Raw genomic sequence first — 11636 nt, forward strand, 5'->3', positions numbered from 1 at the left:
CCGGACAGTTCACGCTTGGGGAGAAAGATGCACATCTCCTCCCAGACCGTCAAGCAGCTCGTGGCAGGATGACCTCTGCACCTGACCCTTTAGAGCAGATGCTCTAAACCACGTGCTAAATGCAAGATTTCCTTGGCTTTGAAATATATTCTAATCGAAATGCATTTCTTATTTCTGCCAGGAAACCTTCCAAGAATGAACCACTGTCCTCCTGCGGTACCACATCATGCACACGAGCATCTGGAAAACACTGCCCTCTCCCTATCTTGACACAGGCCTCCTTCCCGGGAAAGATTTCGAGAGAGTCTAATTTAACACTTCACATCAGAGGTCCTTACTACACATGGGTTTTCCGCTGACGGCTTCGTCTTGATTTTCTAAGCAGGGGTAGCTCACTGCCAGAGCCATAGCTGCTGAAGTGTGACTCTGAAAGCACTTGAAATAACTCTTTGGGTTCCTGCTGCATAGCTTATTAGGCATAGCTTTACTAGTCCTCTCCATGCCCGGCTCTATGGCCCTTCCACTATGGAGGGGCTGGTAACTAGGGACGAGATGGACAGAGACAAGGGGCAGAGAGAGAAAGCACAGCCCCTGCTTTGGGCTGTGCCTCTGTTGCCTTGGTGACGTGGACCGGAGACACCCAGGTGAGAGGTCCTTCACACAGTGGGTTGTGGAAACCAGAGAGGTAGGGCACAAGCACAGAAGACATCCATGCCTTCCAGGCCTGGAAGGGATGTCAAAGGCCAACTGGCCCCCTCCCCTGCCTGTTAGCTGCAAACAATGGATGGGCAGTTTGTTGGTAAAAATCCTCAAGAACAAAGTCCACCACCTCTGAGTCACCCGTTAGATTTATAATTCACAAGATGCAGGACCCCAAATGGGTTTTTTTGTCCAGTCTCTTTTTCTCGCGGTCCCTCCAGCCCCATTGCTATTATCGCTGCCAGAAAAGTTAAACCACTGCTTGTACACGCCATACGGTAATGGAAGGGAAGATGGGGGTGGGGGGGACACTGTGCTAAAGTGAGGACTCGGCTTCAGGGCCGCCCCAATCAGCTGTGGGCCTCACAGAGTCCCCACCCCTGTTCTCTCCTCCAGCCTCGGCTCTGGGAGCAAGTGGTCTGGAGGGGCAGGGAGGACACAGTGTGAGGCACACGTGGGAGCAGCCTGCTGCCCTAGTGGAGGCCCACAGGCTGCAGCAGACGGAGGGACGGCCCTGCTGCCCAGCAGGTCTAAGGAGGGGCGCAGCAGCCTTCCCTACTGGATGGCTTCCTCCTCTGAGTGAAACACAGTAGAGAGACTAGAAAGGTCTGTTTTTAATGAATATCTTTTAAAAGCCTTTGCAACAGCAGATATGGCCCAAGGCAGCTTGGGACCCCACTCTGATGGCAACAGGGCTCTTCCAGGTGACCCTGCAAAATACAAATGGTGCGGTAACACCAGGAACGTGGCTTCTTCCCACCTCATAAGAAAAAATCCCAACCTGCAAAATTCTTTCAGAAATCATCCTGCCTGAAAAATGGGAGATGACCCTCCTGGGCAGAGCCTGGTTTGAAAAGGACGGGGAACAGGAAAGTCCCTCGTCCAAGGTGCTGGGAGGGAGACTGTTCCCGCCCCTTCCAGAAGCAACGGGAACTCCCTCTGCTCCCTGCACCAGCGACAGAAGGAAAAGGCCATCTGCGAGAGTGCTCGCTATTCCAATATTCCGCAGTCTGACAGTAGGGTCTGGATACCAGTGGGTCCCACCCCCACCCCCGTCTCCCTGCCACTCCTCACTCCCACACGGTTCCGCTTCCACTCTCTGACTCCATTCCACCAGGCTCAGAAGACAGATGTCTCTTCCTGCCACGGACATGCCAGACAAACCCCGGGCCACTCTTCACAGCCCCTAATTCCCCAAAATAGTGTCAAGAAAATGAAACACTTTTGCATGAAACTTCTCTGCCGCTTCTCCCTCTGGTTTCCTTCAAACCCGGGGCCAAGAAGCCCGGACTTTATTTTGACAAGAGCAAAGCAGCCTCTGTCTGTAAGCGAGGTTAACACCCACCCTGAGGCTGGATTCTTCCTGGTCTCTCTCAACAGCTGAGCATCCTGATTCTGCTAATTAAGCCGCTTTCTTCTCCTTAATTAGCTGCATGTGAATCTTGTTGGGAAGTCTTGGATCCGTGAAATAGTCTGGGATGAGAATCGAAAAGAAGAAATTATCTAAACCCAAGGCGAGAAGGCGGGGAGGGAGACCGTTCACTCGCTCAAAAGCGAGGCTGGCTCAGCCTCAGTAGGCCTGTTCCTGGTGGCCCTGCTTTCCAACAGTAACAGAAGTCACAGCAGATCCCATGGTCGCCATCCCCGCCCAGAGTAGTGCTGAGCCTGCCAGCTCCCGCCTGCCCGGGAGGGGCTGACACAGGATGGCTCCGGGCCCGGCCACACCACCCGGCAGTTCATCAGCTTGCTGACGCACAGGGAGCCATCAGAGGGCTGAGGGATCTCTGGGTTTGCTGCTCCCGGCCCATCCTGGGGCCCAAATAAATGCCAAGTGTTATTCTCGTCTCAGCTCAGCTTGCCAGCTCATCTCTGAGCTCTCACGCCCTCTCCTCTCTGAGAATATCCTCTCAGAGGAGAGCCAGGCTCTCACACGATGACGACAGAGAATGGTTTTTATACACCCGGCATAATGTGAATCAGAGGCAGCATCTGCTGGAGCTGCAAAGACGCACCAGATTCAGTTAGAAACGGTGTGCATCCGACACCAGCTCCCTGGGCTAACAGGCCCCAAGAAAGCCTCCCACCCGGCCTTTCCCTCTAAATACCGGTGACCTTAAGCCAGTTGGGGCAGTGAAACCCATTAAGATCACCTGGGGACCTTTGCAACCATAGGGCTGCCCCCCTCACCCTGGGCTAATTAAATACCAACCTCTGGGGGTGGGCCCAGGCTTCAGCATTTCTTAAAAGCTCCCCAGGTGATTCTAATGTGCGGCCAGGGTGGGGAACCCCACTTCAGGAGTCCCAGGGAGAAGAGCTGCCCCTCTGCTCCTTTGGGAATCTCAAAATCCTTAATCCTCACCATAAGGAAGCTCTGCCTCATTTCTTATCTGTCCTCATTTGGAGGAAATGACAATGGTGGAAAGACCTTCTGAAAAGAGATCCCCAGGGCCACATCAAGTGAAGAAGTACCCCCAAACTCTGTAGGGAGAATCGTGGGCTTATCCAAGTTAAATTTGCAATAATACTCCTCGGGTTGGTTTCTTAAACACCCAAAACAGACATTGCCTTACTCACCTGCAGAAAATTCTTGGATGTTGTCTGGTCTTTTCAAAAACATTTCTCTGGAAGACATGAAGAGATAAGGGTAGGAATAAAGTAGGCTTGAAGGCAGACTGCGCTCAGCCTCGGCGGCAGGTCCCACCTTTCAGGGAGCAGAGTGACCCGTGACACACCCGTCTGGGAGTCAATAAGCCAGAGGACTCCTGACAAAGACCCTTCCATTTGTGATTTTCCTTCCGATCAGGTTCTGAGGCCAGGAGCATAAATTCTAAATGGCACTAAGCTCAGCTCACAAGACAGCTGTGCCCCAGCCAGGTGAAGCTTGTCATTCATTCATCAAACACTTTCACAGAACCAGGATCCCAAGCCACGCACAGGTGGTGGAGATGAAGGACATGCTGCCTAGTCCTTGAGGGGCTTGTGTGTGGTGGGGCATATATGCAACCCCACAGCCTGGTGACTACGTTTAACAGTGAGTACCCACAGGAGTTATGGGGCGGGCAGCGATGCAATCAAAGCGGAGAGGATGGAGGGCGGGTCTCCAAGCAACACTAACAAGGCCTCAGCACTGGGGCCGCTGGGCAGGAACATGCCTTATCTCACATAGAGCTTTATGGTTCATAAAGAATGTTCACAAATCTTATCTCACTTTACAACAGCCCTGCAAAACAGCAATGGCCATGCCGCATTTTACATATGAAGAAATCAATCTTTCAAAGGGTTAATCATTTTCCCAAGTTCACAAAGCGAGGAAACAAAGGGCAGAGAGCTCAGGTCTGGTGGTTCCAAGGCCAGTGCTCTCTACAACACATCCTCCTGGCCATGGCCACCCTGCCCCCCTGGAAGAAGGCCTCGCCTGCCCACAAAGCCCCTGCTTCCCAAGCTGTAAGGACTTGGCTTCCCTTCTCTTTGAATTCCATCTGATAATTATTGAGCACAAATTTTGTGTAAGTAACTATACTAGATATGAGGGATTGCTTTTTTTAAAAAAGAGAAAATACAGCACCACCTCAAAGAAATGAGTCAAGTAAAAGAGAACGGGTAAGTTCCCAAATGTCCGAAAGGCCAACCATCCTGCAGAAAGGGCTGTAAGAGGGTGCTAATGGTGTGCTGCGGACAGCGAGAAAGGTTACAGAGAACAGGGCCCCAGGAAGCGTCACAGAGCACCTGGCACCCCTTGTGGTGCACTCAGGATTTCAGATGACAGGACAAGGGCATCCCAGACCCAGAGAAGCAGTGAGAGTAAAGTCCCAGAAATGAAAGGAAAGAGTCCATATTCTCTAGATGGTGAACTCCTCAAGAGCAGGAACTGGAGGGGTGCCTGGGAGGCTCAATCGTTAGGCGTCTGCCTTTGGCTCCGGTCATGATCCCCGGGTCCTGGGATCAAGCCCCGTACTGGGGTCCCTGCTTGGCAGGAAGCTTGCTTATCCCTCTTCCACTCCCCTTGCTTGTGTTCTGTCTCTGGCTATTTCTCTCTGTCAAATAAATAAATAAAATCTTTAAAGAAAAAATAAAATAGTAGGAACAGAAGTCCCCACCTTTGTATCCCCAGGATCCAGAAGTGTCAGTGCCCCCCCCCGTGGGGAGGTCAGTGGAATGATCAGAGGTTCCATCTGGCGGGGACGGCGGGCAGACACAAAGAGTAGTTGGGAGCAAAGGGGCCCTATTATGGAGAGCCTGAAAGGCCAGGGGGAGACAGTTATACTCAGTTGAAAAGACCAGGGGAATGGGTGCAAACAGCTCAGACTAGTCCCACAGCAGAACATACGCAGCAGTGAGAATGGGGGATCTATGAGACACAGTCGAGCAACACAAAAGTCAGGCACAATAGAGCACATACTGTAGAATTCCACTTACATAAAGTGCAAAAAGGCACAACAAATCTGTGCTACGAGAAGTCAAGATACTGGGGTGCCTGGGTGGCTCAGTGGGTTGAGCCTTTGCCTTCGGCTCAGGTCATGATCTCAGGGTCCTAGGATGGAGCCCCGAATCATCAGGTTCTCTGCTCAGCAGGGAGTCTGCTTCCCTCTCTCTGCCTGCCTCTCTGCCTACTTGTGATCTCTCTCTCTGTCAAATAAATAAAAAATAAATAAATAAAAAGAAGTCAGGATACTGGCTACCTTTGGGGGGGAAGTGCTTGGAAGGGTCTCAGCAGGTCTGAGATGTAGTCAGGTTCGATTTCTTGGTCTGGATCCCACTACCATGTGTATTCTCATCCTGTGAAAGTTCACCCAGTTTAGGATATGCCACTTTTCATTATACTTCAATGGAATGTTTAAAAAAAGTTGGGGGTAGGGGGCAAAATGTTGTGGAGCCACTGCAGATTTTTCCAGCCAAGGAATGACATAACCAGTGCTAAATTTGGGGGAGATTCATCTGCCTGGCTACTTACAAAAATATCTAATAAAGCCTTTCTACAGTTTCACACTTTGCTATCCTATCTCCAGCCTAAAATCCTAGATCTCCGGGTGCCTAAAATAAGTTAGATCCCTCTTCTGTCTGTTCTTCAGGTCCAAAACTCAAGGTATTAAGAGTTCCATACACTGTATGTACAAGTATGCCCTGGAGAGTGGTGACTGCATCACCATAAGTCATCATGATCTGGAAAACCCAAGTGGGGAGCTCGCTTCCCAACAAAAACACTTTCGAGCTTCTCGTGGGTTGGAGTGAGTCTACAGCAGAGACCTGCAGAAGACGGGAGGGCAGGTACGCCGCCCAGGATTCTGTTCCCTTTTCTCCCTTCCTCTTTTCCCAAGGGGAAGACCATCTGAAGTATCCAGTACAGATGAGGGGCTGACTCTGGTTCATCCCAGTATCTTCCAAAGGTAGTAATAGTAAGACAACAACAAAAGCAAACCCCCAAACTTTAAACACTTCATCTCTCCCTCCCACCTCCACCTCAGAAAGAGAAAGGCCTAAAAGGAGCCACAAGCATTTCCTATAGGTAGCTTCAGGGACAGCAAAGGGAAAACTCAGGTGGCTTACCCAGTTCGGGAGGTGGGGATGGTGAGGAAGGGAAGGGGCTGTTCTGGCACAAGCCGGGCACAGACACCCAGTTCCTCCTGGAAACTTCCTGGACGGAGAAGCTGGTCCATCCCTGACTTATAACTAAACACATCACCCTCTTCATTTACCAACATCTCCCACCACCACCACCACCCATTCCTTGTGTTTGTTAACAACGCAAATGGTGATTTAATTCAGGATTTTAACATCAGTATCTCCAACCTCCCTGCTGGAATCATTCCTAACTTGGGACTGCAAGGTCCCCAGGATAGGAATGACGCCAACCTTCATTTCCCTTTAGAAGAAAAAGTGCAGAAAATGATGGCCTGATTCCCAAGACTGACACTGACTAAAGACCCCTAAACTATCTTTTGCCTTAAGTCTTACCCCTGGGTCAAATAAAACCAAGCTTCACAGAGAAGTTTCTCTTTTTCCTCTCTCCATTCCCTATCTGGTCTGTGAGACTCTGCTGCCACTGGAGAAATGATTAGGATATGAAGAACAGTGAGATTCAGGAAAGACGAAAGAGCTGGAAAAAAAGACACCACTCCAGGTCGACTTTTAAGAAGACAAAGAAGAGCCGCACCTCTGGCTCCCCAGCTCCTGTGAGCTTTCAACCCAACACAGCGGTTTGGATCCTGGTTCCGCATCTTGGGGAAGGTACTTCACCTCTCCAGCTGCAGAATGGAAGTGATGATAACCTATGTTTTGCAGTTGCTGGGAGGATCAGCACAAGTACCAAGATGGCACCCAGCGTGCAGGTACGGGAGATGCAAACATGGCTGCCCCAACTTGGGGTTTTAGTCCAGGGACAGAAACAGAAGACAGACAATGAGATTCCAATTCAGTGTGATAAAGGCTAAGGTAGGAAACCAACACAGTGCCTGGAAATGGAAGCCATTATTATTATTTAAACCTTGCCTATTTGTCTGTAGCCAAACAGTATTTTAGACAGCTCTATTGTTTTCATCTGTTGTTGCACCAAGATTTTTTTTTTTTTTTTTTACAGTTTTCTGCCCTTCATCCCATTAGGAGAATTTTCCACCCAAACAAATGCCATGCTGAAGGGCAATGTAGGGGAAAGAAAAACATGCTCCAGGATATGGTGGAAAATAGTCTCTTCCCCAAGACGTACAGGGGAATAGCTTCCAACCACTGGTCTTTCCACAACAAAGCTCTCAGGGAGAAAAGGGCCAGACATCTGAATTTTTTTTTAAGTTCTAGTGATCTTGTTAAGCTCCTCTGATGGAGAAATAGTGTTCTACACCCAGTGGCTGCCTGCTGAATTTCTCAATGCCAAATTACCTCTTCCAAGTGTCAGAAGATATATATTTATCCTTCCAGCTAAAATGACTATTAATATTTTTGAGAACTTAGAGATAATTTAAGAAAACCTCTAGAGATAACTCAAGAGCACACCAGGTGCCACATATCTCAGAGTTAGAAAAAACTCAATCTTAAAATATTGTCTACTATATATATGTATATATATATAAATTTTAATTTATTTAGTTTAACATATATGTATGTATATGTATTATTTTATTTTTTTCCTACCTTTCTGACCCTAAAGGCAGAAGTCACTCATCTCTCCCAACCAAGATTTGGTACTACTTCCCACTAGTTGTCAAGGCTGGTAGGAAAACCACCTACCTGAAGAAACCACTTATGAGCAACTCTACTTCTTTGTGGGTCCTCAGGTACTTTTCATTAGCAATCCGAGTCTGAATCTAGGGGAAGGAGAGCAAAAGGTCACGCTCCATGAGGAGACAGATTTCAGGGTTCAAGTCCCGGGCCTTGGGGAAACTAGGTGTGCATCTGACCTGGATCTTTTCCCGGGACGTTTGAAATTTTAAGCCGCCTGTTTTATTATAGACCAACACCTCCCGCTCGGTCAGACTCGGGGGCCATAGCTAAGGTCGGGTCTCCACCGTCCGGAAGTTCTTGTCTGTACTAAGTTATTGTCTCCGGCAGTAATTTCGGTCCATTTCACTGGCCAGACCCCTGTGGTCGTTCTTCCTGCACTTTCAGGCGCCGGTCAGGCTCCATCCGGAGCCCCAGAAACCTAGGGTTCCGCCGGGCGTCTCTCCTAGCCTTCCGCCAGTTCATCTGAGAACAGGCTCCCGCGCCCTCCTCCCTGACCCCCTCCCGGTCTGCAGCCCTTGTTTAGGGGAGCTGCACTTCGACGGAGGCGGGAGTCCGGGGCGCACCCACCTTGAAGTTGCGCAGCTGCTCCTGTTGCGCGGGGCTCAGCGCCCCGGGGTCCGGCCCCAGAAGCCCACCCTGTAGCGTCGCCATCTTGCCCGGGTCGTCAAGGCGACCGACCAAGCGGGCGGAGAGGCCCCGCCCCCCCAAGTCCGGCCCTCACCAGCCGGCGGGGAAGGGGTTGGGGAAGGAATATGGGGGCCACTCTGAAACCGAGGAATAAACTCAGAAGGGTCTCCAAGGGATCTCCTTCCCCAGATTGGGGGGCTAATTGCCCCTCTTGTCTGTATATGGAACAAGCCCTTCTTTTTGACTCCACCCAACCTCAAATAATTTTTTTTTCCTGGGCTCTGGAGCAAAACTGAAAAAGGGATTCCTAAGGCAGAGTATCTCAGAATCTGGTTCCTGACCCTGTCCCTTTTTTGGCAGCTATTGAAACCTAGTAGTAGAGAGAATTCAAGCTTGTTCCCTTTCAGCTGGCCCCAAAGCCAAACCCCTCCTTCAGACCTGTAGACACTTAACATGAAAGCATCCCATAGGATGGAGTGAACAGAGGGCTGCAATGGAAGGGACATTCTCACACTAAAGATACCGGAAAGGACCTGGGGGATATCTTGCCAGAGGTTCCTCCTCTTGGACGGACTTTCTTGTGTAGATTAGATTGCTCCTCATAAATTCTAAATCATCTCTCCCACTCCCAAGTGAACAGTGGAGGGGAAAGGCAGTTGGTCTTCAAGGTGTGTTCTTTTAGTATCTAATTAAGAAAGGAAAGTGAAACATAAAGCCAGAGAGCTGCAAATAGGCCTGGAAAGGGCAGGAGCCTGTCTGTCTGTGTATACACGCAGCGCTGAGTTTCTGCACTCCCAGACATCATGCCCAGCAGAGGTCTCCTGGGAGACAGGGAAAAGATCTCAGAAGGGAGGCTGGTCTTTCAGGTTTGTGGACAACCGCCCACGGAGAAACTAGGCCAGCATTTCGACTCTGGCCTTGGAGGGGGTCTCTCAGTGATCCACCTCTATTCTTCTCAGCAAAGAGTGAAGGGAAGAAGTGAAAATGTGGACAGTTCCTAAGCCAGGAAAAACAAAACAAACAAACAAACAAAAAAAATCCTGGAATATAGATGAGGTGGAGCTACAGGCCTCTTCCCAGGAATCTCATCCAGGTTAGTAATCAATGCAGTTGTTTGTCTGGTTTTTAGGAGAAAGGGTTAGTAGAGAGGTAGATAAGCTGCCATCTGTCACAGTGATTTTTGCAGGCAGGAGCAGAGGTTAATCAGAGGTGATGGTTCCTGTTGGCCAAGACCTGTTTCTTCCCACCCTTCCACCCCCACAGAAGCTAGTGGGGGAACCTCTTAAGCTGCACTATCCAGTAAGGTCAGCGCGAGCCACCTGTGGCTACTGAGCACTCAGATGTTGCTGGAAGTGTCAGATGTGTTATTAAGTATAAAATACACATTGGATTTTGAGCATGTAGTTTTAAAAAAGCAAAGTATCTTATGAATAATTTTATACTGATGACAGGTTGAATATTTTGGACATATCATATAAACATTGAATAATATTGAGAATCTATAGTTAAATAAAATCTATTATTAGAAGTCATTTCACTTGTTTCTTTAGCTTTTTTAATGTGGCTACTAGTAATTTAAGTTGTGTATATGGCTTGCCTTCTATTAAACAATGCTGGGCTGGACTGACAAATCTACACATGCACACGGACACACACACATGCACACACACACGCATACGTAAATATGTAAAACTTTCTCCGTCTTCCCACCCTGTGTATAAAATAAGTAATGTCCTTCTTTTGCTAGTCTGTGGTCTTCTTGTACTTTGAGAATCAATCAAGCCTTTCTTGACTGAGCACTTCCCTTGGTCCAAGTACCACTATGTGTAAATAAGAGAGGTACTTCTACTTACTTTTGTTTTCTCACAGCACCTCGGTCCTCAGTGTCTTACCTCTCCATCTGAGACAGCAGCCACTTTAGAGAAGGAAGATCAAACAATAGATTCTTTGTACAGTGTCATGGTTTCTGCAGCAGGTGGCTTCACTCTGCTTTCATTTGGTGAGGCCAACAAGATCTGGTGACTAGCCACTCAGCCCGCAAATACCACCACTACCTTTTTCCCTTTCTGAAATATATCCCAATTATCTGTTTTCTAAGACTCTAAAATCAGGAGTCGAGCTCCCCCTTTATAAAGTCAATAATCTTTTTATGTAGGGCAGCTTAGCACTGAGTTCAGAAGAATAAGAAGGAGGGGGAGCTTGGGGATGGTGGAAAGAGGAAGGACCTTGGAAGAAGTAAGGTTTGGAAGCCTCATTTCCTCCTGGAGAGCAACCTCCCAGAATGGGCCTCTGAGTCCTAGGGTTAACCCCCAGAGTTATGTCACATGGCAGAGATGTGCCCACAGTCACCCAGCAAGGATGCCCTGAAGTAAGCTCCCTCCTCTTCTCCCCTTAACCCTGCCTCTCCTTTCAGATAGAAACCTTCTATCTGGGGACCACAAACTAAGCAAAAGGTTGGAGGCATTTTGCTGCCTGCAGCTGTCTCCCCAGTTGCTGACTGGGAGGAGGAGGAAGGGGAGTTCATTATAATTCATTTTGGTAAATGTTTAATATTTCAATTAATGTGATTAGCCCCAAGCCTGAATGAGCAGCAGGGCGGCAGATCTGCTGACAAGACACAGAGTAACGAGATCAACAGGGCCGTGGGGTCTTCCTAGGCTCCACCCTCAGAGGGTGTGATCTGTTTAGCATCTCCATAAATACCTAGATCAGATTAGGAGGCAAGAAAAGGAACAATGAGGGTGGAGTAGGGAGTGGAAAGTTGCTTTTCACGTGTGTTTGCACTCTTGGTTCCCTGGCACTGCCATGGTGTGTTCTGACCACCAAGTACTGGGTCCTCTACCATCTCCCTCCCACCCACCCCTGTGCTCATCTTAGGGGCCCACCTAGGAGGACCTGGGCATCCATATGATGAATTGTGATCATATTTACACACACTCAAACCCAGGCTAAGGAAAGATGGAAGGTGGTCAACAGAGAATCAAAAGCAGTAGAAAGAAGGCCATCTATTACACAGCGCTCAAATGAAGGCACAAGAGGAAGAAAGCCAGGCTTAACAACTCTTAACCATTCCGAAGGGGAGCATATGATGTGGGGGT

The 11636-nt window shown here is 48.9% G+C and overlaps 1 protein-coding gene across 2 annotated transcripts; it reads right to left on the reverse strand.

Annotated features, from left to right (window-relative positions):
* Window positions 1-1301: 1301 nt before the first annotated feature.
* On the reverse strand, window positions 1302-8595 carry RIIAD1 (regulatory subunit of type II PKA R-subunit domain containing 1). 2 transcript variants are annotated; one of them, XR_006820246.1, is made up of 5 exons: window positions 8479-8595; window positions 7918-7994; window positions 3274-3320; window positions 2045-2172; window positions 1302-1409 (listed from the first exon to the last, which is right to left on the reverse strand). XR_006820246.1 is itself a non-coding variant. In XM_046018411.1 (4 exons), the coding sequence occupies exons 1-4, from the start codon at window positions 8560-8562 to the stop codon at window positions 2102-2104; spliced, it is 279 nt and encodes a 92-aa protein (XP_045874367.1). In that variant the 5' UTR covers window positions 8563-8595; the 3' UTR covers window positions 1443-2101. The 2 variants fall into 2 exon arrangements, 1 of the variants encoding a protein (XP_045874367.1); XM_046018411.1 differs by lacking the exon at window positions 1302-1409 and having other exon boundaries at window positions 1443-2172.
* Window positions 8596-11636: the final 3041 nt, after the last annotated feature.

Source organism: Meles meles, chromosome 1 (genome assembly GCF_922984935.1).
Source record: "Meles meles chromosome 1, mMelMel3.1 paternal haplotype, whole genome shotgun sequence".
Taxonomy (NCBI): domain Eukaryota; kingdom Metazoa; phylum Chordata; class Mammalia; order Carnivora; family Mustelidae; genus Meles; species Meles meles.